The sequence below is a fragment of the Canis lupus genome, chromosome 27, assembly GCF_003254725.2.
Source record: "Canis lupus dingo isolate Sandy chromosome 27, ASM325472v2, whole genome shotgun sequence".
In the NCBI taxonomy this organism is placed as follows: Eukaryota; Metazoa; Chordata; class Mammalia; order Carnivora; family Canidae; genus Canis; species Canis lupus.
The window spans coordinates 26,027,102-26,050,835 of record NC_064269.1 but is presented as its reverse complement, the minus strand read 5'-3'; the positions used below and the strand labels follow the sequence as shown (position 1 = coordinate 26,050,835).

The following is a 23,734-nucleotide window of genomic DNA, read 5'->3' as shown; positions in this document are numbered from 1 at the left end:
TTAAATGTATGGATTTCTTTGGATGCTACAAATATTTTCACAATGTTTGTTCTTCCAATCCATCAGCATGGAATGTTTTTTGCATTTCTTAGTGTCCTCTTCAATTTTTTAAAATAAATATTCTATAGCTTTCAGAATACTGATGTTCAAAAGTCATAAGATGCCTAGGAACAAACCCAGACTTATTCATTTTGTTTGTCATTGGATTCAGGTTACACATTTTGGGCAGGAGTATAAGAACATTGTTAAAGATAATTAGTGCCATTAGGTAGATAACACATCCTTTTCCTCTAATTTTGTACATAGGGCCAAACACTAGGACTGGCATTTAGAAGGTGCTTATTATTTATTGATTGAATTAATGATGAATGACATAAGGCTTTTAGTGCTAGTTACGTCTATTATTTTTCTACTTGAGGACAGGAGAAAGAGCAGCTTTCTCCTATATTCTAGTCCCATTTTTATAATACATGTTTGAAAGTTAAGGGTAACCCAGATGTCTATAAGGAGCCCACAGAGAGGGGAAATGTGATGGGAATTATGTTGTGAGGCAAACTGTGGAATCTCTACCCTGGAGGTGGGTGGTGATCGTACTATGTTGAGAGTAGAGGATGGATACAGTGGTCCTCAGCTGGAAAGAAACACAGCACATGGAACCTAGGAGTACAGGGCCTTTTGCTTTGCTGGGATATTTTACTTCCTTCTCTCCCCTAGCCCCTTTTTGTATCCTAAGAATGCAAGTAGTGAAAATTAATTTCTCTATCTCCTTCTTTCCGACAGGGAAAGTCCAATAATTCTTTCCTTCTCTACTCTTCCATGTCCCCCTACCCCTCACCCTACAAGTGTATGTTTTCCAGCATTTATAGTCATTGGTTGGGCAGCCATCTTCCCACCAGATTATTTGTTGTTGAGAAACTGTATAACTCCTTGGACTTTTCATTTGGATGTAGAAGCTTTCATTACCATTGCCCAAGGGAAATGAGGTTATGAGAGCTTCTGTTCGCCTCATAGAAATGTGTATTCAGGCTTCCCCTTGGGGCCCTTTCTATCTCCAGCTCTGAGCATCTCAGACATTTCTGACAGTCCTTTCTAAAGCATCTGGGCCTTAGGACTGGATTCGTCAATTCAGTTCTGCACATGATTCAGTGCCTGATTCACATGTTTCCTGTCCCCTTTCTATCTGCCTATCCCAGTCTTTGCAGTCCTTAATTACACCAGGTTCCACAAAAAGGCCATTTATCTCCATGTCAGCTCTTGGTTATTCAAAATACTGGTGGGAACAACCTAAAATAGTGAATAACACTAAAATGACTTTTGTTTGATTTTTAAGTGATGGAGCCCTGCCTGGAAATAATCCAGAAAGTGAACAGCTTCATTGAAAGCAATCTGTCATGTCACAGTCCCATGGGAGGCTGTATGGCTTCTCTTATTTAGCATCTAGAAAGGGAGGCAGATGGAAGCGTACAGCTTGTTCAGCCTTCACTGTGTTATCAGAAGCACTGGACATCTACTGAGAGCTCTGCAAGCGTTGTCTCCATTCCACTCCTTGCTTTCAAACTCTGGAGGAGGCCTTTCTTTAGATAGAGAACCCAATACCTAGTTCACAGAACATGAAATCAGTCAGCAATGTATGAAACTCTCAGTTTTTCTAGGGTTTCCATCACACCCCAGAGTAATATCCAAAGTCCTCACAGTGACTTTTAGACCATACATGAAGGATCTGGTTTCCTGCTTTCTCTCTGATCTCATCACCCACTGCTTCCCCCTCATTCACTGTGTCCTGGCGCTATGGGCTTCCCTGTAATTCCTAAAAAATAGCCAAGTACCACCTCACACCCATTAGGATGGCTACTAATAAAAAACAGAGGATAATGAGTATTAGTGAGGATGTGGAGAAATTGGGATGCTTGTGCATTGTGGGTGAGAAAGTAAATGGGACAGCCACTGTGGGAAACAGTATGGTGATTTCTCAAACAACAACAAAAAGGTAAACCTATACAATTACCCTATGATCCAGCAATCCCACTTCTGGGTTTGTACCTCAAGGATTGAAAGCAGGGATTAATTCATAAGAATTAATTCATAACAACATAATTCATAGCAGCCAATAGGTAAACAACCAGTGTGTCCATCAGTGAATAAATAGATCACCAAGATGTGGGATATACACACAATAGAATATTATTTTGCCTTAGACAAGAAAGATATTTTGACATAGGCCACAACCTGGATAAACCTTGAAGACATTATGCCAAGTGAAGTAAGCAGATCACAAAAGAACAATATTGTGATTCTAGTTATATAAGGTACCTAGAGTAGTCAAATTCATAGAGACAGGATGTAGAAGGGTGGTTGCCAGAGGCTGCAGGATGGAAGAATGGGGAGGTACTGTGTAATAGGTACAGAGTTTCAGCTGAGGAAGATGAGCAAGTTCTGGAAAAGGATGGTGGTGACAGTTAGACAACAGTGTGAAGGTGAGACTGCCTTGAACCCCCCATTTTAAAATGACAGCAACCCTCTGAGCACATCCTAACCTTTTCTTGTTTCCCTTTTCTTTGCAGCACTGATTGCAAATACAACTCGATACATATTCTTATTACTAATGTGTTTTTTTCTCCCTCCTAGAGGATTGTAAGTAACTTGAGTGGAAGGATGTGTGTGTTTTTTTTTTGCTTTATCCATAGCACTAAATAAACGGGGAGCAGTATATTGTTGAATGAATAAATGAAGGACCATTATTTGACATAGACTCCTGCAGAAAGTAGGAACATAAAGAGAAAATGGGAAGAATCCATTTTTCATTTGATTTTGTAATCTATATTTTTTACCCTTGGATATGAGACTCAGCCCCAGTATTCATAGTGGCTTTTGTTCTGTTTCACTTTTCATATATATTCTGAATTGTTTGCACAATGAAAGGGTAGGTTACACCTGCACCATATGCACCATATGTACTAATATTTCAAACTCTGGCCGTGAACTCAAAGCCTCTACTCTTGTATTCCTGACTGCCCCCTACCTGAGTCCATGGCTGCTTGAGTTGGGACTTCAGGAGCTCTGGGGAAGTTCATCTATTCAAAAAGCTTTATACTTGTTTGTTTGGGAGCTACTTCTTTGATAGGCTCTGGCGTTTTCCTTGTCTGGAAATTTTAAGGAGGATGAGAGTATTTGCATACTTTGGGATCAGGAAGGAGCTATGCTTGGATATAGAGGGATTGTTATAATCTCTGGAGATACCGCATTTAAAGTCCACTTCTCTGAAACTTGGAGAACTTGAAAATTCCTTACTTAACACCCTCATTAGCCATCCTCCAATTCTTTATCAGACTTCTAGCAAAGCAACTGGTATACAAATTATCTTTGAAGCTATTTAGGAGGAGCCACAAGACCAACTTCCTGGTTGGCAGGAGTGTTAACACCCAAGCACAGGAACCAGTGGAACTTACTACCTTGGAAAAAGTATTTTGAAAGTGAAAGGTACAGAGTGAGTGCTATGCCCTTCATAGAGACAGAGGAGAGAACATAATGACCTCTAGGACAAAGGAGAGTTAGTAGGGCTGCTAGGAAAAGAAGACAGCCTGCATTATCGACAGGTATTCTTCTGAGCAACATGGAATGGAACTTTTCTTTTAGACTTTGGAAGAGCTCAGAGACCAAGAGAAACACAGGGAGAAGGAAGGAGGAGAGAGAGAGCTGGAGCCGTTATGGAATTCTTACAAGCTGACTTCATGTTCCCTGGCCCCTCTCTGAATTTCTTCAAACAATCCCCCTGAACAAGATCTCCTTTTGGGAGAGATTGTTTCCTAATTAAACTGAGACTCAGAGTGCTAGTGCCCTCATTAGGAAATGTCCTTAGGAAATGCTTTCGAACTACATGATGGTGCATGTTCTAGTCTCCTGTTTATACCTCTGTTTGGGCCTTTCTCTCTTTCCAAACAACAAAACAACCCTTCTTCTAGGAATCTTAAGACTTGGTAGTCAATGAATACATCTATATATTCATTTTCTCTTTTCTAAATGCCTTTTTTGTTGCTTGCTACAATTATGAGCAGATCTTTGTCTTGTGTAGTGAGAATTGGAAATGGGAGTGTGGAATCCAGAATGATGAGATACATAGATCCTGGCATAGCCCTCTGGAAGCCTTTAGATATAAAGAGATTTAAGTGACATATCCAGTATACCAGCAAACAGGGGAAATTAGTTTCAGCTGAGCATCAGGATTGGCTGTAAGGGTTGGTGGGAAGGGGAAGAAGGTTGGAGATGGGGATCAGTCAGGAAGGCTAGTAAAGGCTTCCTAGATGTGTGGAGGAATTGTAGAATAGGATTGAGAGGAGCTAGAAGATCAAGACTGGACAGAAAGGAGTGAGGAGGGCATCGCTGGCAGGGCAGGTAATGTACCCAGGAATGGTAAGTCAGGATGTGAGGAGCTGAGTTAGAAGGAAGTGATGTATCTGAGATATAGGCAGAATTAGGGTGGGACTCTGATAGGTGGGTCAGATAGTCTGGACTAAATATACCAATGGAATAATCACAGATTATTGCACAGAGAAAAGGCATTTCTTAATCATTGTGTTTGACATTGACCTTTCCCTGTTGGTTATAAGCTGGATTTGTGGTAGACTCTCTGGATTCTGAATGATGAGTTTCCTTTCTCTTCTGCAAGGTTGCTTGTTCATTTGTTTGTTCTACTTGCTTCTGTTGGAGTCTTAAAATATGATTATTTTATTCTGAGGTATTTGTTCTTTTGGTTCATTCACTTGTATCCTCATACTTTGTCTGTAGGCCCACTGTTTTGCATGTTCAATAAAAGTGGGAAGAGTGCAAGGATCACACTGCGCAACACAGTTGAGGGAAACAAATTATCAAAAGCATGACCCCTTACTGCCCCTGTCATTCAGGTCATCTTCTTTTGGGTTTTCCGCTCAGGGTCCAGCGATGGGTTTCAGAAGAGTGTCTGATATTTTTGTGAGGTGATCAACCTCAGAATGGTGTGTGATTCAACAATGTGAAGAACCACTGCTGTGTCTTTGTTGGGAGGTAGGTGGCTGGGGACAGTTCCCCAGAGAGAGAAACATACTACAAGCATTGTTAGTGTGAACTACAGGTGCCTCCACAGACAGTTGAAGGAGTTGAAGGAGAAAGAGAAATTGGAAGAAGGGAAATGGGTTCAGAGGGAAGAAGTCGGAGGGGTGCCCCATCTTCCCTGTTCTTCACCCTCTTTCTAGCAGGTATTTCTTCGTCCTATTCTCCATAGCCTGACGATTAGAAAATTCCTTTTCCCCTTCAATTTAAATCTACTGAGTGCCTACCATTTATAAGGCTCTGTACCAGCTCCTCTCGCAACATTATTTCCTGCAATTCCTGTGTGGAACTTGCAGTGCACAGAGTGGGGTCAGTCCATCCCTCAGTCATGGTGTGTTTGCATGATCATTTTCTGCCAGGCTCCTTTTGATGCATTGTATTTTCCCCTTTCATCCTTTTTTTAAATTTAAACATACTTATGTATTTATTCATGAGAGAGAGAGACACAGGCAGAGACATAGGCTCCCTGCAATGATCCTGATGTGGGGCTGGATCCTGGGACCAGATCATGCCCTGAACCAAAGGCAGGTGCTCAACCACTGAACCACCCAAGTGCCCCTCCCCTTTCAACCTTATCTCTATTTTCATTTTCCCTTCCCATTGGAGGTATGTGCTTTAGTGTATTTAAGAAATACTCTTTCAACCCATGCTCTACATGTGTATTTAGATACATTTGCCCACTCAAAAAGTACACTGCTAACTCTGTCAGGCACCATAGTAGGTGCTGGAAGTATAGCCAGGGTCAAAACAATTTTTAAAGAGTCCTGCTTTCATGGAGCTTACAGTCTTTTGAAGTTAAAAAAGTCATGACCAAATAAACTAAAACGTATAGTATGTTAAATAGTGACAATTGCTATGGGAAAAAGAATAGCAAGAGAATCAAGTCTGTTTTGTGTGGTCAGGAAGGGGTTGGGCTATTAAATGGAGTGACTCATGAAGGTTGTGCTCCAAAGGTGAAATAAGTCAATTCGAGAAGGACAAGACATTATATGATCTCATTAATTTGGGGAATATAAAAATTAATGAAAGGGAATAAAGGGAAAGGAGAGAAAATGAGTGAAAATATCAGTGAGGGTGACAAAACATGAGAGACACCGAACTCTGGGAAACAAACAAGGGGTAGTGGAAAGGGAAGTGGTTGGGGGGGGGGGTCGGGTGACTGGATTTGGGCACTGAGGGGGGCACTTGGTGGGATGAGCACAGGGTGTTATGCTGTATGTTGCCAAATTGAACTCCAATAAAAAAATTAAAAACAAAACAAAACAAAACAAAAAAACAAAAAAAACAAAGGTGCTGTGTTACCAAATGCAGTTAAGGGAACAACCATGTGGATATCTGAACTAGAAGTGGTGCAGTTATAGGAGATAGCTAGTGCAAAGGCCCTGAGGTAGGGTCTTGCCTTGTATATTAGGAGGCCAGTAGCTAGAGTGAAATACTTGGGAAGAGAGAAAATGAAGGCTGAGAGGTAGCTGGGTCAGTGACAAATACTGTAGGACTTTGTAATTATTTTAAATGCAGAGGCTGGCTTTACTCTGAATGAAAAGGGAAACTAGTGGAAGATTTTGAGCAGAGGAATGACATAACATTTCTAACAGGTATATGTGTATCCTCAACAAACATACAGTATTTTGGGACTTTTTTGTAAATGTACATAATGGTATTGTGCTACACATCTCATATGGCTTTTAAGTTTTCTACTCATCCTTGTTTCTGAGATCTACCCAAGTTGCTGTCTGTAAATCTACTTTATTATCTCTGACTGTGTCATATTTCATTGTGCACACATGGCACATTGTACTTATGTGTTATTCTAGGAGCAGACACTGGCACAGCCCCTACTTCCTGCCACCACAACCAGTCCTGTGATGAACGTGCTCACATGGGCTCCTTATGGACTCAAGAGACAGTACCTGGGTGCGTACCTGGGAGAGGGACTGGGAGGTGGGAGGGTGTGTGCATTCTTAATTCCACTGGGATTGTGCTTCAGTGACACTCCCACCAGTGGTACCTGATGGTTTGTATCTTCTCACTGAATTCTCATGCTGATGCAGTGAGGGAGGTCAGGTGAGGGCCCTTGTGGACAAGGAGACTGACGCTTAGAGAGAGTGAGCAAATTCCCTGAGTTCATGTGGTCACGTGGAAGGGCCAGGACACACATGCAGCATTTCTGAGATAATGGTCATTACTCTTCCTTCTATAGTGCCCAGCACTGGCTCTTTCAGAAATAAGATGAGGCATCTGTAGGCACAGATATTGTTATTATTATCTGAAAGCAAAGATGTTATTTACTATTATTATTACTTATTATATCTGAGCCTTACATTTCTTGATGCCTGCTCTAACTCCATTAGCCTAGAGCCGTCTCATGTTTAGCACCAGCATGGATGAGAATGTCTAGTTAGAGTCCTTAGGGTTTCAAGGCAAATTATATGTTAAAAAAAAAAAAACAAAAAACCTGTTTTCATTGTCTCTTGAGGGCTAGCTAACTGGCTTGAGATTTAGCAGATAATTTTGAGGTTAGACATTTATAAAGACTTATTAGCAATGTTAGAGGACTCTGGATCAGATTTAATATTATGTGTTAGCTAGATGATGTTATGTCCATACTGTTTGCTAGACACCGAGCTACGTAATTTACAGGCATAATTTATCTTGCGCCTCACAACTACCCTGTGAGGGATTTACTTTTAATCCTATTTGGCTAGTGTGGAAACTAAAGCCCTGGGAGGTGAAGCAATTTTTCCAGAGTTACTTGGCTATGAGGTTGAGTTGTGAATGACCCTGAACAGTCTACATCCAGAGCCTCACTCCAAACTACTAAACTGTGCTGCCTTCCTGTGAAGGAAGCTTTTACAATCTCTTCCTCTTGAACTTGAGGGCAAGTTGGGGGTGGCTTAGAGCAGTCAAGGGAAGTACAGGACCAGTGGACTAGAATCTCCAGAGGGAAAGGATCTGAAGTTTGAACATGTCCCCCGCTGTCTTCATTATACCTGCCTCTGTCCCCTGAAGTGAGAACCTCTGTGTTAGGACATCCTACCTGGATTATAGCACTTGAGCATGATGCCTTCAAAAGAGTAAGTGGGTAGGGCATGGGTAGTTGTTTGCCTATAACCACAGGCAGACTAATGGCTTTACAACAAGTGTCCTCAAAGGCAAACTATTCTTTATCACCCTCTTTTACCTATACCCGCCATGAATGATGTGTGGTCAAGCTTTTACCACAATTGTATTTCCTTTCACACTTTTCATTTTCCTCGCCTTCTCCAAGGAAGATGATACCATTTATATCTTTACCTGACACAGGTTTATAAAGGTTGCCTGGCTACAAAGTATGTGTCTCAATGTCCAGTAGATAGGAAGTCTGGATTATGTGCTCTTTCAGGTTTCTCTTCTTAGTTTGGTATTTGTTCAAGAAATATTTATTGAGCACCCAATTCACAGTCTGATGAAAGATATAGGCAGCTGACCGGGAATTCTGATACGTTAGGGTCAATGGCACATGGGGAAGCCCAGGTGCTCTGAGAGCACATAGAAAGGGCATCATAAGGGTCAGGGGAGGCTTCCTAGGGAAGTACTCTTGAGGTGGGAACTGAAAGATATTTGGAGGGGTAGGTGAGTGAAGGGGTTAGGAAAGTGTTAGAGGCAAGGGAACAGGGTGAGTGTTGAATTTTGAAGCTAGAGCAAAAACTGGGCAGGGAATGAGGCTGGAGGAATCAGCAGAGGTGAGATTGTAAAGGAAGGAAGGACTATGAAGGAAGGGCTGTGGAAACCACGGAAGGGTCTGCAGCCTGGGGATCGGTGGGGCACCCTTCAGTCATATTTATAGTGTAGAAGGCTTCCATGAGCTAAGAACTGAGCCTCCTTATCTTTATCATGTGTGTGTTGGTTAGGCATAACATTGGAACTGGTGAGTAGCAAATAAAGAGTCTAGATGGATTTGTAGGTGGAAGGTCTTACCCAATAACCCAAGCATTACTTTTGATTATCTATAGAGAAAACTCTTCAGCTCTGAGTTGATCTTTCTTGTCTTTCAAAATCTCTGAAAATCTTTCCAAAAATTCTCTCAAAACCAAAACCTGAGTAGGGTGTAGATTGAAGCCTGCATGATTTTGTGTTCTCTGTCATCCACTACTCATTTCTGGGGCATTGCTATATTGTTTGTCCAAAGCCTTGCTCCTCTTAAGGAGGGTACCATTTGAATAGCAGCAGGGGAGGAGGAGAAAGGAGGAAACACATGCTAATGCCTTCATTTACAAAACATTTTGGCATGGTTTGAGCAAGTTAAAAATAACTCTGTGAAAAATTAATGGACAGTTAGAAGTGAGTCCTTTTTTAATGCAAGCTCACAGAACAGGGCAGATTCTAGAGGCCCCTGGCAGCTGACTTCACTGATGGCATAGGGTGTATATAGAGTACAGTGTGGCCAGTAAGGAGACTGTCTGCAGAAGTGAGCTCACCTACTCTCCTGGAGCCTAGAGAGGGAGGAGATAGAAGGGATTGTTTAGGTTGTAGCTACTGAGCTAGGTGACTTATTTCTTTTCTCCTTACCCATCATATTCTTATAACTGTGGATACAAAAACTGTAGTGAATTTTGCCTGGCTACTTTGGGTGAGGTATATTGAATGTCAGAATTCCAAAAACCACCTTCCTGGCTCCTCTCCCTTCTCAGTCCTGGACCTGCGGTGGCTGCTGCCTCCATTTCTCGAGGGTTTCCTTCCCAGGCAGCCTGGTCCTCTCCTTCTTGCAGGTGGTTATGAACACTCTGCCCCTTTATCCCTCCTCCTCTCTGTTCACTGCACCACTGTGGGCCTAGGTAGGTAAAGGGAGGGGTGGTCTGTACATTCCTGGCCATCAGTACAGCTGAATGGATGAGGCAGAGTGAGGAAGGGGGCCAAAGTGCCATCTCACCTTGGCTAGCTGATGTTGGGGATGAGAGTTTTAAGACCCAGGAACCAATATTTGTATTTGAAACTCAGATGATATTTTAAATATGGTTCTGTAATTGCAATGAGGCCTGCTAGTCCTTGAATTAATATGTCATAACTCATGCTCAAGCACTTTGCACATAATCCACCTGTGAATTATTGAACAATATATTCATGCCCTGTTTTGTCTTATAGCTTAATTAGTACATGAAGCTAAATAAGTTAGATGGACCCAAATGGGATTATGTCATGTGTTATGTAAAAAAGCACAATATGGGAGATGTTTGGCACTTTTTCTGAGGGGAAAAACAGGGTTGAGTTTCCTATGATGCCCTTTGGTGTTAGTGTCTGTGGTATTTGGGCTGCAGCATGTGACATGGGACTTCTGAGCTTTGGTTGGTGGGTTGTACACCATGTTTATTTTTTTATTTAGGTGTTGTTTCTTTACTTAGGTGGTAGTTATTTTTTATTTTTTATTTTTTTACATACTATCTATTGTCCACCTAGGCACTAAGGAGGGAGAGCACATACCAGAAGAGTACGAAGTAGCAGTTTGGAAACCTAAGAAGCTGAACTCATCAGCCCCAACCCAACTTTGTGTAACTTGGCCTCACTGAACCTGATCCCAGACTCTCTGCTCCCTGGGCTTGCTACAGCTCTTTGATACTAGAATCCTATTCAATTCCAGCTAAAATGCAGGGCCAGGCACTTCACAGGTTTGGTCAAAGGCTTGTTTACAGACGTCCAGTGGAGCTAAGTGAAACTGAGACTTCCTCTGCCAGAATCCTGACTACTCTGGACTTAGTGGCCCTGGGTGTAGACTACACATTGGGTGCAGGTATATATTTCCTGGCTGGTGAGGTGGTCAGCAATCAAGCAGGACCAGCCACGGTGTTATGCTTTTTGGTGGCTGGCCTATCCTCCGTGTTGGCTGGGCTGTGCTATGCAGAGTTTGGTTCCTGGATTCCCTGTTCTGGCTCTGCATATCGCTTCACCTATGTCACTATGGGTGAAATATGGGCTTTCATCACTGGCTGGATCTTCATCATCTCCTATGTTGCTGGTGCAGCCGGTAGTGGCCCTGGCTTGGACCTTAGCTTTTTACTATCTGATTGGGAACCAGATTTCTCAGGCCATGCGTGAAAGCGTTTTACTGCATGTTCCACATGTGCTTGTGGAATATACAGACTTCTTTGCTATGGGCCTGGTGTTGTTGCTCACTGGAATACTGGCTCTGAGGGCTAAGGAGTCAGTCTTGGTTACCAAAGTGATGACATTATTGAGCCTTTTGGTTCTCAGTTTTGTCATCCTCTCTGGCTTCATTAAAGGGGACCTGCACAACTGGAAGCTCACAGAAGAGGACTACATAAAGGCTGGATTCAATGACACCTCTAGCTTGGGCCCTCTGGGCTCTGGAGGATTCATGCCTTTTGGCTTCCAGGGGATTCTCCGTGGATCAGCTACCTGTTTCTATGCATTTATAGGTTTCAACAATATCGTTACCAAAGCTGAGGAAGCCCAGAATCCCAAACGTTCCATCCCCATGGGCATTGTAATTTCACTGTTCATCTGCTTCTTGGTGTATTTTGGTGTCTGTTCAGTGCTTACACTTATGGTGCCCTACTACCTGATTCATCGTGGGAGCCCCTTGCCTGAGGCATTTCTCCATATTGGCTGGACCTCTGCTTGTTATGTTGTGGCTACTGGAGCTCTGTGTACTCCTTTTACCACCATTTTGAATGATATGTTCTCCTCCCGTCAGATGATCTTGGTGATGGCAAAAGATGGCCTCCTGTTCCATGTCCTTGCCAGCACCCACACCAGCAAAGACATCCCCATCGTGGCCACTGTGGTCTCGGGCACTATGGCAGCAATCATGGCATTATTCTTTGAGCTCATTGATCTTGTGGACTTCATGTCAGTTGGGACCCTGTTTACTCACTCGCTGGTGGCTGCTTGTGTCCTCATCCTCAGGTATCAGCCTGAGAGGAAGAATGAGGGAAATGAAGCACAGGTGCAGGAGGAGAACAGACCTGCAGCAGAGAAGCTGACTCTACAGACACTATTTTTTCCAGGCAGCCCCACCCCCACTCCACTTTCTGGCCAGGTTGTCTCTGCTTTGCTCCTCACTGCTTGCTCTGCTGCTGACTCTTCTCTGCCTGGTGCTGGCCCAGTGGCCTCATCTACTTTCTGGAGACCCAGTGTGGATCACAGTGGTTATGCTCCTCCTGGTGCTCATCACTGGAGTCACTGGAGTCATCTGGAGACAGCCACAGAGCTCCACTGCCCTTCACTTCAAGGTACCTGGTCTGCCTCTCCTCCCACTCCTGAGCATCTTTTTGAATGTTTACCTCATGATGCAAATGATAGCTGGTACCTGGGCTCTATTTGGTGTCTGGATTCTGATTGGGCTTGTTATCTACTTCAGCTATGGGATTCGGCACAGCCTGGCCCCTTAACCCCACTTCACTTAGGGCCTATAATGTAGATCTTGAACTCAGCAGTGCCAGTACATATTTGCTTTGACATTGTCTTACTTGAATGTAGGTCCCCCTGCACAATAATGAAGAGTACTCTTGAGCTCATGAAACATAGGCCTCACACAGAATTTTGGTGGAGGCAAGAGTAATATGGCTGTGCTTTGTGGAGGAAAGAATGTGTCTTTGCTCTTTTTCCTCTCTTTTTATTTCCTTTGCTTGTCTGCTTTTCAGTTGTGTCTGTAGCTGTACTGGCTTTGAAAATTTACTATTAAAGAAAACTAGAAAAAGTGTTTTGTTTTCTTTTTTTTTTTTTTTAATTTTTATTTACTTATGATAGTCACAGAGAGAGAGAGAGAGGCGCAGAGACACAGGTAGAGGGAGAAGCAGGCTCCATGCACCAGGAGCCCGATGTGGGATTCGATCCCGGGTCTCCAGGATCGTGCCCTGGGCCAAAGGCAGGCGCCAAACCGCTGCGCCACCCAGGGATCCCCGTGTTTTGTTTTCTTTGAGTAAATACCCAGTAGTAGAAATACTGGATCATATGGTAATACTATTTTTAATTTTCTTGGAACCTGCACACATTTTCCATAGTGGCTGCACCAATTTACATTCACACAGGCAGTGCATGAGGTTTCCTTTTTCTCAAAGTCGTTGCCGATACTTTTTAGTTCTTGTCTTTTTTATTTTAGCCATTCTGACAAGTGTGAAGTGGCATCTCCTTGTATTTTTAATTTACATTTCCCTGATTATTAGTGATGCTGAGTATATTTTCTTGTGCCCGTTGGCCTCTGCTCGTTTTTTAAGTGGATTTTTTCGGTTTTGAGTTGTATAAGTTCTTTATATGTTTTGGATATTAAGCATTTATTAGATATATCATTTTCAAATATCTTATCTCATTCAATGGGTAGCATTTTTTGTTTTGTTGATAGTATTTTTTTTCACCGTACAAAAGGTTCTTATTTACATGATTTTGGAAAGATAGATGCATAGTTATGGTTATTGCCACATTTTATATGATAGCCAGGACATGGAAGCAGCACAAGTGTCCACAGATGAATGGATAAAGAAGATGAAGCATATATAGAGAATGGAATACTAGTCAGCCATTGAAAAGAAAAACCTTGGCATTTGTAACAACATGGATGTATTGAGAGGGAATAGTGCTAAGTGAAATATGTCAGTCAGAGAAAGACAAATACCATATGATTTCAAACATATGTGGAATTTAAGAAACAAAACAAATGAAGAAACAAAAGGAAAAAAAAAGAAACAAATGAACAAAAACCCCACCCAGACTCTTAAATACTGGAATACTAAAGGAACAAATACTTAAATATTAAAGGAGCAAATCGGTGTTCACCAAAGGGGAGTTAGGTGCACTGACAGATGAAATAGATAAAGGGAATTAATTGTACACTTATGAGCACTGAGAAATATACAGAATTGTGGAATCATTACATTGTACACCTGAGAGCAATATAACAACATTGTTTGTTAATTACAGTATAATAAAACAATAAAGGAAACTATAAAAAGACCGAAAAAGAGTGGAAATGTAGCACCTGCCCTTAAGGATCTTATATTCTAATATAAAGCATAAAGTATAGCTGTGACACAAATTAGAAAATGTTGTTTAGGATGCCTGGGTGGCTCAGTGGTTGAGCGTCTGCCTTCAGCCCAGGGCGTGATCCTGGAGACCCAGGACTGAGTCCTGCATCGGGCTTCCTGCATGGAGCCTGCTTTTCTCTCTGCCTCTGTCTATGTCTCTGTCTCTCTCTGTGCCTCTCATTAATAAATAAATTCTTTTTAAAAAATTTAAAAAAAGAAAATGTTGTCATAAGTAACATACAAATTAAGTGGGAATTCAGAATGGAGGATAATCATTTGTGGGTGGAACAGAGGTGAGGGTTAAGTGGTGAAATCAGAGAAGATGCTGTAGAGGAATGGCCCTGTGTTGGTTCTCTCCAGAGTAAGATAACAATTTTCCACACATGGTCAGGAAGGAGAGACTAGTAGGCAGAGAGAACAGCAATAGTAAAATCAAAGGAAAAGAAGCAATGTGCAGAGCATACTGAGCAGGATTTGTAGTCTGAGCTGTGGCTGTGTGAGGGGGCAACAGGGCATGCACAAGTGGATTGGAGCAGAGCTTTCTTCTGAGCACAGAAGGCACTTTGGCTTTGAACCCACTACCCATGCTGAAAATCTCTGGGACTGGTACTTCTAGTTGGTGAGATTGGCATTCTTGGACTTCAGAGTTTCTTCACTGATGTCTGCTTTGGTCCACCAGCTCAGAAAGTGCACAACTGAAAGCCATGGGTCCTGGTTTCCTGCATGGTTTCCACCACCAACTAGCAATGTGAGCTTGGGGGAGCCCCTCAGTTCCTTCCACGCTCTGCTTATTTAACATGTAACACATGAGGTCAGAAATAATCATTTCTAAAGTTCTGATTACTTAAAAAATTCTAAGATTCCCCCTGGTTCTTCTGTCCTGTTATTCTTTCAACTAGGTCTCTGTACTGTATGAGATCTGTACCTGCATCCTGCCCACATTTCACTACAACTCACTATTGGAACTGTAGAGGTACAATAAATAACATGCCATTTCCCCCTCCTATGTTTGGAACCAATGATAATCCAGAGATAGAGACAGACAATTAAACAGTCAGCTGTAGATATGCATCTAATTGGCTTGTGAATCCTGCTTCACTCCATTAAATTGACAGACTTACTCATCACAAGTAGTACTGAGCACCTCCTGTCTCCCAACACAAGAGGGAGCCTGCTTTTATTAACTTTTCCTTTGTATGAGCAGGTTAGAATGCATGTGTCCTATGGGCAGGTTGATTTTGGATAAAAAAAGGAAATCAACCAAAAACTCGAAGGGGCTGAGTGCCGTCTCTTCAACCCACTAATCAAAGTCATAGTGTGAGAGGTGGTGGAAAGAGACCAGGAATAGTTCTCTGCTAAGTGGTGCTCAACCTTTAGCAAGTGTCACCTCACCCACAGGGCTGGTGAAAACACAGATTTCTGGGCCCCCATTCCCAGCATTTGGAATTCAGTAGGTCTGAGTGGAGGCCAGAACTGGCACTTCTAACAAGTATGCTGGTGATGCTGATACTGCTGGTCCAGGGAACTCATGTTGAAGATCAAGGCTCCAGCTGAAGCCCTTGCACATGTAAAGATGAAGCAAAGGAAACATACGCACCCTTTGATCATTTCCCTCATCTAAGGAAACACTTATATTAAAATACGACCTTTAATCCTTCCACAGTGGGGAAACCATACTGAATCGTTTCATAATATATATGTATATCAAATCACCACAATGTACACTTTAAATATACTATAACTTTACATGTCAATTATGACTCCATAAAGCTGAAATTAAAACAATCACAGTTATCTGTGTGTTTTATTTTTTTCAAATTTTGTTACTTGATTGTAGACCAACAGGAGTGTATCTTGTTCACTCCCCTGAGCATCCACTTGGGGCCACGCACGTAATGAGCATTTAATAAATTCATGTTAAATTTAATTGAGCCTTACTTTTTTTTGTATAGAAAACCCTCCTTTCTTTCAAACTAGCACTGTACTACTTTTAAAACTATCTTCTAGGAGACTTTCTTGGCAAACAGCATTTCTAGAACTGTAACTAGATCTGTACCAAGCATCTAGAACTGTACCAGGCACTTCCAGTTTTGCCTTTGTGTGGCTATGCCTGAATTCTGGACCTATCTTCTGTGTTTTATCAGAGCGGAATCTTGCTTAGTGCAAGGAGTGGGTTCCTCCATTCCTTTATATCCAACATTAAGAACAGTTTTGTGTATTCAAAGAGCAACAGGGTAAGTACTGACCTGGGGCAGGAGAATGTCTGACACAATCACCTTGGTCCTGCTCCATCTATTCCAATGGGATATGGTGGGGGGTGGGGAAAGAAGTAGTGAAATCGAGAGAGGGTCCAACCAGTTTATTTGACTCCAGGGAATTCCAGAAGATGAGACTGGCTCCAGTGTAGGCAGACATCTTCGTCGACACAGTCAGGGGTTTATGATTGGCATAGTAGAGCCAGAGTTTTTCTATTATACTTATGTATAGGGCCTGCCTAGGAGGGAGGGATAGGAAGCTACTCTCTTACTTGTGGAATTTCTTATCTTCCCAACAGGGAGTAGGTAACTTCAGGGATGCCTGCTAGTGGCCGGATTACCCAAATACTAAGAACTCTTTTAGATGCTTTTTTGAGAAACTGATGTAAAAACCTTGTGAGAGCATCTAAGATTTCTTGGGGGGAGAGAATTTATACCTCAAATGGGGAGAAAAGTGGACCAAAATAGGAGAAATTAGGAATTGAATAGGGATTGAGGCATCATTATTTGAGAAGGAAAGGTATGAGCAGAAATGAGATCCTTCTTGGAGGAGGATGCCAATGAAGCAATTTAGGAAATAGAAGAGGGATAGGTGAGTTGGACAAGAAATAGGACAGTAATACTAGGCTACAGGGACCTTTTGGAGTGATGGAGATGAGACTCTAGTGAGGAATGTGTATTTTCACTACTGAAGGGATTTATGAGCCAAGTCTGTGTTATGTATTATTCCATGGAACAAGATTCCTGAATCAGGAAAGGATGGGATATGATTCTCATTGCCAACTTGAGGATAGACAGACAGAAGGTTGTAGACAGAGAGACTGTTCCTGGGAGACAGTTGCAGTACCTGCTATGGTCTTCTAGATCCTGCTCTTCAGAGTGTGGTCCATGGACCAGCGGTGTGCTTGTCACCTGCAAGCTTGTTAGAAATGCAGAATCTCAGGCTCAAACCCATAGCTGCTGAATCAGAACCTGTATTTTTAACAGACTCCAAGTGCTTCAAATGGTCTTTCTAGTTTGATAAGCCCTCGACTTAGGCGATGGATGACAAGTGTCAGACTTCAGATGACCACTGTGGAAAGGTGTGACAACTTTGGAACTGGGAACATAAGAGGAGGGGCCCAGGCTGGGGAAATTGAATTTGGGGAGAAGTGTGGGCTAGGCTGCCCTCCTGTTCCCAGGCTTCCCAGACCAGTCACTATGGCAGGGTTAGCGCTCCGCTCACTTCGGGATGCCTCTGCCCTCGCTGGAGTCTGCCTGGTTCTCAGGGGTCCTCTGGAGCATGGATTACATGGGTTACCCCTGTGGCAATTTTATTTCCCTTACTTCCTTGATGACCTGAAGGGGACTAAAGAGTCATATTGGTCATGCCGTGCATCAGGTTTGCACTGTCCCTTCATCAACTGTGTTATAACTTGATGATACGAATTGAAGGAGCTGTGCGGGTTTGGGGAGGAGTGAAATGGGAGTTCTTAATGATCAGTCCTAGAAATTAGGACTTTAATCTTTTTTTTGAACAGCATTTTATTTATTTATTTGAAGAGAGAGCACGAAGCAGGGGGAACAGCGAGCAGAGGGAGGAGAAGACTCCCAGCGGAGCAGGGAGCCTGATGTGGGACTCCATCCCAGAACCCTGAGATCATAATCTGAGGTGAGGGCAGATGCTTAACCAACTGAGACACCCAGGCACTCCTCATCTTTCTTGGTAAAGACCGATTGGATTGATTGATTGATTGATTGATTTATGACAGCACAAGCAGTGGAGGGCAGCAGAGGGAGAGAGAAAAGCAGACACCTCCCTCAGCAGGGATCCCAACATGGGGTTCAACCCCAGGAGCCCAGGATCATGACTTGAGCCAAAGGCAGATGCTTAACTAACTGAGCAACTCAGGCACCCATTAGGATACTTTCATCTTTTGAAAAGTTTAAGGAGAGACCAGATGACTGCATAAGGGATAACTGCCTGACAGAGACCAAATTAATGCTTTTTAGGGCCTATTTGTATTACTATTTATTTTTATTTTTATTTTTTTATTTTTTTATTTTTTAATAAATTTATTTTTTATTGGTGTTCAATTAACCAACATACAGAATAACACCCAGTGCTCACCCCATCAAGTGCCTCCCTCAGTGCCCGTCACCCATTCACCCCCACCCCCTGCCCTCCTCCCCTTCCACCACCCCTAGTTCGTTTCCCAGAGTTAGCAGTCTTTATGTTCTGTCTCCCTTTCTGATATTTCCCACACATTTCTTCTCCCTTCCCTTATATTCCCTTTCACTATTATTTATATTCCCCAAATGAATGAGAACATACACTGTTTGTCCTTCTCCGACTGACTTACTTCACTCAGCATAATACCCTCCAGTTCCATCCACGTTGAAGCAAATGGTAGGTATTTGTCATTTCTAATGGCTGAGTAATATTCCATTGTATACATAAACCACATCTTCTTTATCCATTCATCTTTCGTTGGACACCGAGGCTCCTTCCACAGTTTGGCTATTGTGGACATTGCTGCTAGAAACATCGGGGTGCAGGTGTCCCGGCGTTTCATTGCATCTGTATCTTTGGGGTAAATCCCCAACAGTGCAATTGCTGGGTCGTAGGGCAGGTCTATTTTTAACTCTTTGAGGAACCTCCACACAGTTTTCCAGAGTGGCTGCACCAGTTCACATTCCCGCCAACAGTGTAAGAGGGTTCCCTTTTCTCTGCATCCTCTCCAACATTTGTGGTTTCCTGCCTTGTTAATTTTCCCCATTGTCACTGGTGTGAGGTGGTATCTCATTGTGGTTTTGATTTGTATTTCCCTGATGGCAAGTGATGCAGAGCATTTTCTCATATGCATGTTGGCCATGTCTATGTCTTCCTCTGTGAGATTTCTCTTCATGTCTTTTGCCCATTTCATGATTGGATTGTTTCTTTGGTGTTGAGTTTAATAAGTTCTTTATAGATCTTGGAAACTACCCCTTTATCTGATATGTCATTTGCAAATATCTTCTCCCATTCTGTAGGTTGTCTTTTAGTTTTGTTGACTGTATCCTTTGCTGTGCAAAAGCTTCTTATCTTGATGAAGTCCCAATAGTTCATTTTTGTTTTTGTCTACGGCCATACCACCCTGAACGCGCCCGATCTCATCTCATTATCACCTATTTAATACAAAGGTTGTACGAGGTGAGTATATTGCTCATTTTACAAAAGTTGAAACTAAGTTTCAGGGAGGTTAGGTCATTTGTACAAAGTGAGTAGTGAAGCTAGGATTTTTTTTTTTATTATTCATGAGAGACATGGAGAGAGAGGCAAAGGCATAGGCAGAGGGAGAAGCAGGCTCCCCGTGGGGAACCTGATGAAGGACTTGATCCCTGGACCCTGGGATTACGACTTGAGCCAAAGGCAGATGCTCAACCACTGAGCCAACTGACGCTAGGATTTGTACTAAGTTTGAGCAAGGCTTGTGCTTCTAACCCTTGAGCTACACTCCCCAGAGAATAACGGCTCAGTAAGGAGCAGATGATCACTAACTTGATGGCATAGAGACAATTGAAAGACAGTGGATAACTCCACATAATGAATAATGAAAAACAATTTTTATGTGTTTTGCGGCGTGAAGTCAGAGGCACACTTAGTGACACATGCAGCTCATATCAGACACTCTCTCCTTCACCATCACTGGTCCTCACCCCGCAGTCAGGAGCTTAGAATAGGGGTGAGGCTGGGTGCATATATTCATAAAGCACCTCACTAAGAGTTCTGTGTGTGTCTAATATATGGACATATGTGTTTGAATTTGAGTGGAAATATGCACCAAGGTGTGGGATATGTTTATCTTGATAGGTCTATACACATCAGCATATTATTTAGACATTTTGGATATAGTGTTTATGTGTGTGTGTCTGTGTGTCTGTGTGTGTTTGTCTGTGTCTGTTTCTGTGTGTATGTACACATATCCTGAAGGAGTTCAACCACCTCTAAGTAACTGGCTGCCTTCCTTTCCCGGCACTAGTTGGTGTGCTTGTACCAAGCCCTGATATTTATTTTTCATCACCTCCCAAAGGAACCTTAGTGAGTTCTCTTTTTGGGAAGTTTATGGCTAAGATGCTAGGATGCTGTGGAGCCCCTATACATCAGCTACAATCAGAAGAGGTTTGTAGACAAAGAGAGAACAGCAGCCACAAGGCAATCCCATCCAGTCCTTTATTTTCTAACCTAATACATAGCCGCCATTGTATGTACACTCTCCACATAACCACCTCCCCTCTCCTAGAACCTCTTCATGGAAGGTACTAAGAGGAGCCATTTTATTTACTTATTTGCTTCCAAGTGGGACTCTTTTTTGAGCTACCCAAGAAAGAGGAAAATTAAAAATTTTACTTATTAAAAAATTTAGAGTTGAGATTATGAGAAACTGGTCATTTGTGACATTAACTTCATAGAAAGCATTGAGCTTTGACAGGAGCAAGATTGGCAAGAAGAGTTGAACATCTCTGTTTCCTTCCTAAGAAAATATGAAGCAAACCTCGGAAGCCGGAGGCAGGACAACCTGCATATGGTTTGAAGGCAGACACAGCACAGAAACTCCGGCTCCACCTTCCAACTCCAGTGCTGAGGAGACTGTTCTGAGAGATTTTTATGATAAACTTTACATTAAACATTTCACAGTATCTTTGGTCCAGGGAAGGAGGAAATATAGATATTGTATACAGATTATAGTGTCAGAAGGTGGAGGAAAATTGCCTATGGAGATGGAAGGGGGAGGTGGAAGGGTTTCTCTCTTTCCCCAGGCATGCAAACCACCTAATTCAATTAGTTGAGTATATGCTTTTCTGTGTTTTGTGCTCTTCTCAGTAAGAAATCCTTTCACTGTTAATAAAGAACTCAGTGAGGGCAGAGAGGAGATGAGAGACATATGGGTGGAGGCATAATGGATACCCTGTCCCACTGGAATCATATACCCCTTCAATAAGATCAGATGTAAGAGAAGTGGGAATAAATGGAACCTGGGCTGGGACCAGGTCCTGGATGCTGTCTTCCCTATAGAAAACCTCCAGCTCTACCTTCTGCACTTTTACTTTGAATTTCACTGGTCCCTGCATCTCCATCTCTCATGATGAACAGAAGTTCAAATATTAAATGATACCCAAAGTCAAGAAAGGCTTCCTATGTCTTTCCTTGAAATTCCATCCTCTCAGTCTCTGACTACTAAAATTCTATGCAATGCTCAAGGTCCAGTTTAAATGTTACCTGCTGCCCATGCCTTCCTGGATTATCTGCCTCTGACTCAATATAATTCCTTTAACCTCCTCTACTCCCTTGATCAGCATTATCATAGTTGTCTCTCCAAACACTGTCTTCAGGTATAGTTACCCTATTTCTTCCCTTTCTCCCTCACTCAACTGTATGCTCTGGGATGGGGAGACTGTGCCCTGTATATTGTTATATTCTCTCCACAGGGCTTAACTCAGAGATAAAGAATTATTAAATAACTTTCATGCATGCATGGTATACAGGTGTAGAGAAAGAGGCCATGGTATAGGTGTAGAAACAGAGCATTATGAATATTGATAACGGATATTATTGTTAATAAATGTCTAGACATGATACTTTGAGGTATAGATCATATTGTTAGGAAATGTTTATCCCATCAGGATGTTTATTCCTATATAATATATTCATTCATCATTCATTCTTTCTCTCATTCAAATCTAGTGCTTTTCCTAGTGGGAAATAGACAATAAACATGAAAACAAATGTTCAAATAATTACAGAGTGTGATAAACTTCCAAAGGAAATAAACACAGTCTTGTGATTAATAAAAACAGGGAGTTTTATTTAGATATGGAGGTTAGGAAAGGCCTTCATAGTCACTATCATATATTTATCCTACTATCACTATGAGTTACTTTAATTTCTAACCTGAAGAGCAACAATAATAAAATCAATGAGAGAATGACAATAACAGACTTCCTACCACAGGGCCTGTTTGTCAATCAATCCTAGGATCGACTCTCTTTTTGGTCCAACTTCCCAACCTCCTCTCTGCTTTGGGTAGAGGGGACATCTCGGCTCTCCCCTAGACTCAGGATGGACCCTCCTCTCCAGCTTCAGAGTCTGCAGATTAAACAGGGGTTAAGAGCTTTGATCTTGCTAGAGACTTGGAGACAGAAGTACGCACAGAGAGAGGCTAACTGCTGTCACAGAGACTCCCTCTCAGCTCCCATTTCAATTTCAGTGGGTTCTGGGCTCTGTTCTCTCTCGGGGAGTTGTTCAGGGCTTTTGAGCTTTTGGAGAGGGAGAAGATGTCACCTGAGTAAATTTGAGACTGTCTCCCCCTCCTCAGTCATTCCTGTCCCCTACTCCAAGGCTGAAGACAACCCAGGCTGTGAGGAGCAGGCAGTTTGCCAATATTGCAGCAGCCTCAGCCAGCTCGGTCATTGCCAGGGTCTTCTTTCCACTACTTTCCTGCCCTCCTTCTCCTGATACAAGTTGGGAGCACTCATTTCTGTCTTTTGCAGTGGTTGTAGTAGGAAAGGCTGGGAAGTGACTAAAAAGAATCTGAGCATGGTACCTGGAGCTTTTATACCCACTAACCCTTTCCTAACCCTGCTTCCTGTTGGGATAACAGGTTTTGGTTGCTAGCTCAAGAGTAATGTTTCTCCTAGCCTCACAAAGGCCCTACTCTCCTTGGTGGAGTTAGGGATGATGTTTTGAAGAGACACTTGCTGCAAGAGAAAGAACTATACTTCCTTCTAGCTGCTCAGGGCACACACAAGACACACTTCTGATCCAGAGACATGGAAAGCCACTTTGGACTTGTGGAGCTCTTGAAGTCAAAAAGTCAGGTTCTTGTCCCAGCTGGTCCGCTTGCTGCCCTGAAGCAGGAGGTATATGTACTAACATCTGCTTTAGGGCCAGCAGCTGGGATGAGCTCCTGTGGGATTTAGATCTAGCCAGGGGCTGCATACTATGGGTGCAGGGAAGTGAGGTAGGAAAGAAAGATCACTGCTTGGCCGAAGAAAAGGAGGCGGGAGGCCAGAACACATATGGAGGCAGGGGAACGGTGAAGCTGACTCCTGAACCCAGGGAGCCCAGATTTATATCCAGGGCAGAGTTCATAATCTGTAAACTGTACTAATACTCTAGTTCCTAGCTGACCATCCTTCCTTTCTGGAGTCTCTCCCTCATTGGGCAGCAGCATTACTGGCTCCCTTCTGAGGCAGACAGGATGGGGCATGTGGATCAGGACAGCCAGAGCACATTCTGGTGCCAGAGAGGATATGAATGTGGGTGAATATGGGCAGATTTTCCAAAGGAGCTTTGTTCAAAAGATGGAGGAGGAGAGGATGGGAGACACAGGAAGGAAGAGGGTCCAGTTATCCTCTCTGGGT

General features: G+C 42.7%; 1 protein-coding gene across 1 annotated transcript in view; it reads left to right on the top strand.

Moving 5' to 3' along the window:
• The window catches only part of LOC112665497 (cationic amino acid transporter 3-like), a 30,118-nt gene extending 14,228 nt beyond the window's left edge, over positions 1-15,890 (top strand). Inside the window, 5 exon segments of the mRNA XM_035707406.2 lie at positions 4,927-5,037; positions 6,897-6,996; positions 10,516-11,082; positions 11,084-12,121; positions 12,123-15,890. Coding sequence (XP_035563299.2) covers positions 10,702-11,082; positions 11,084-12,121; positions 12,123-12,467 — 1,764 coding nt within the window. The 5' untranslated portion in view covers positions 4,927-5,037; positions 6,897-6,996; positions 10,516-10,701 and the 3' untranslated portion in view covers positions 12,468-15,890.
• Positions 15,891-23,734: the final 7,844 nt, after the last annotated feature.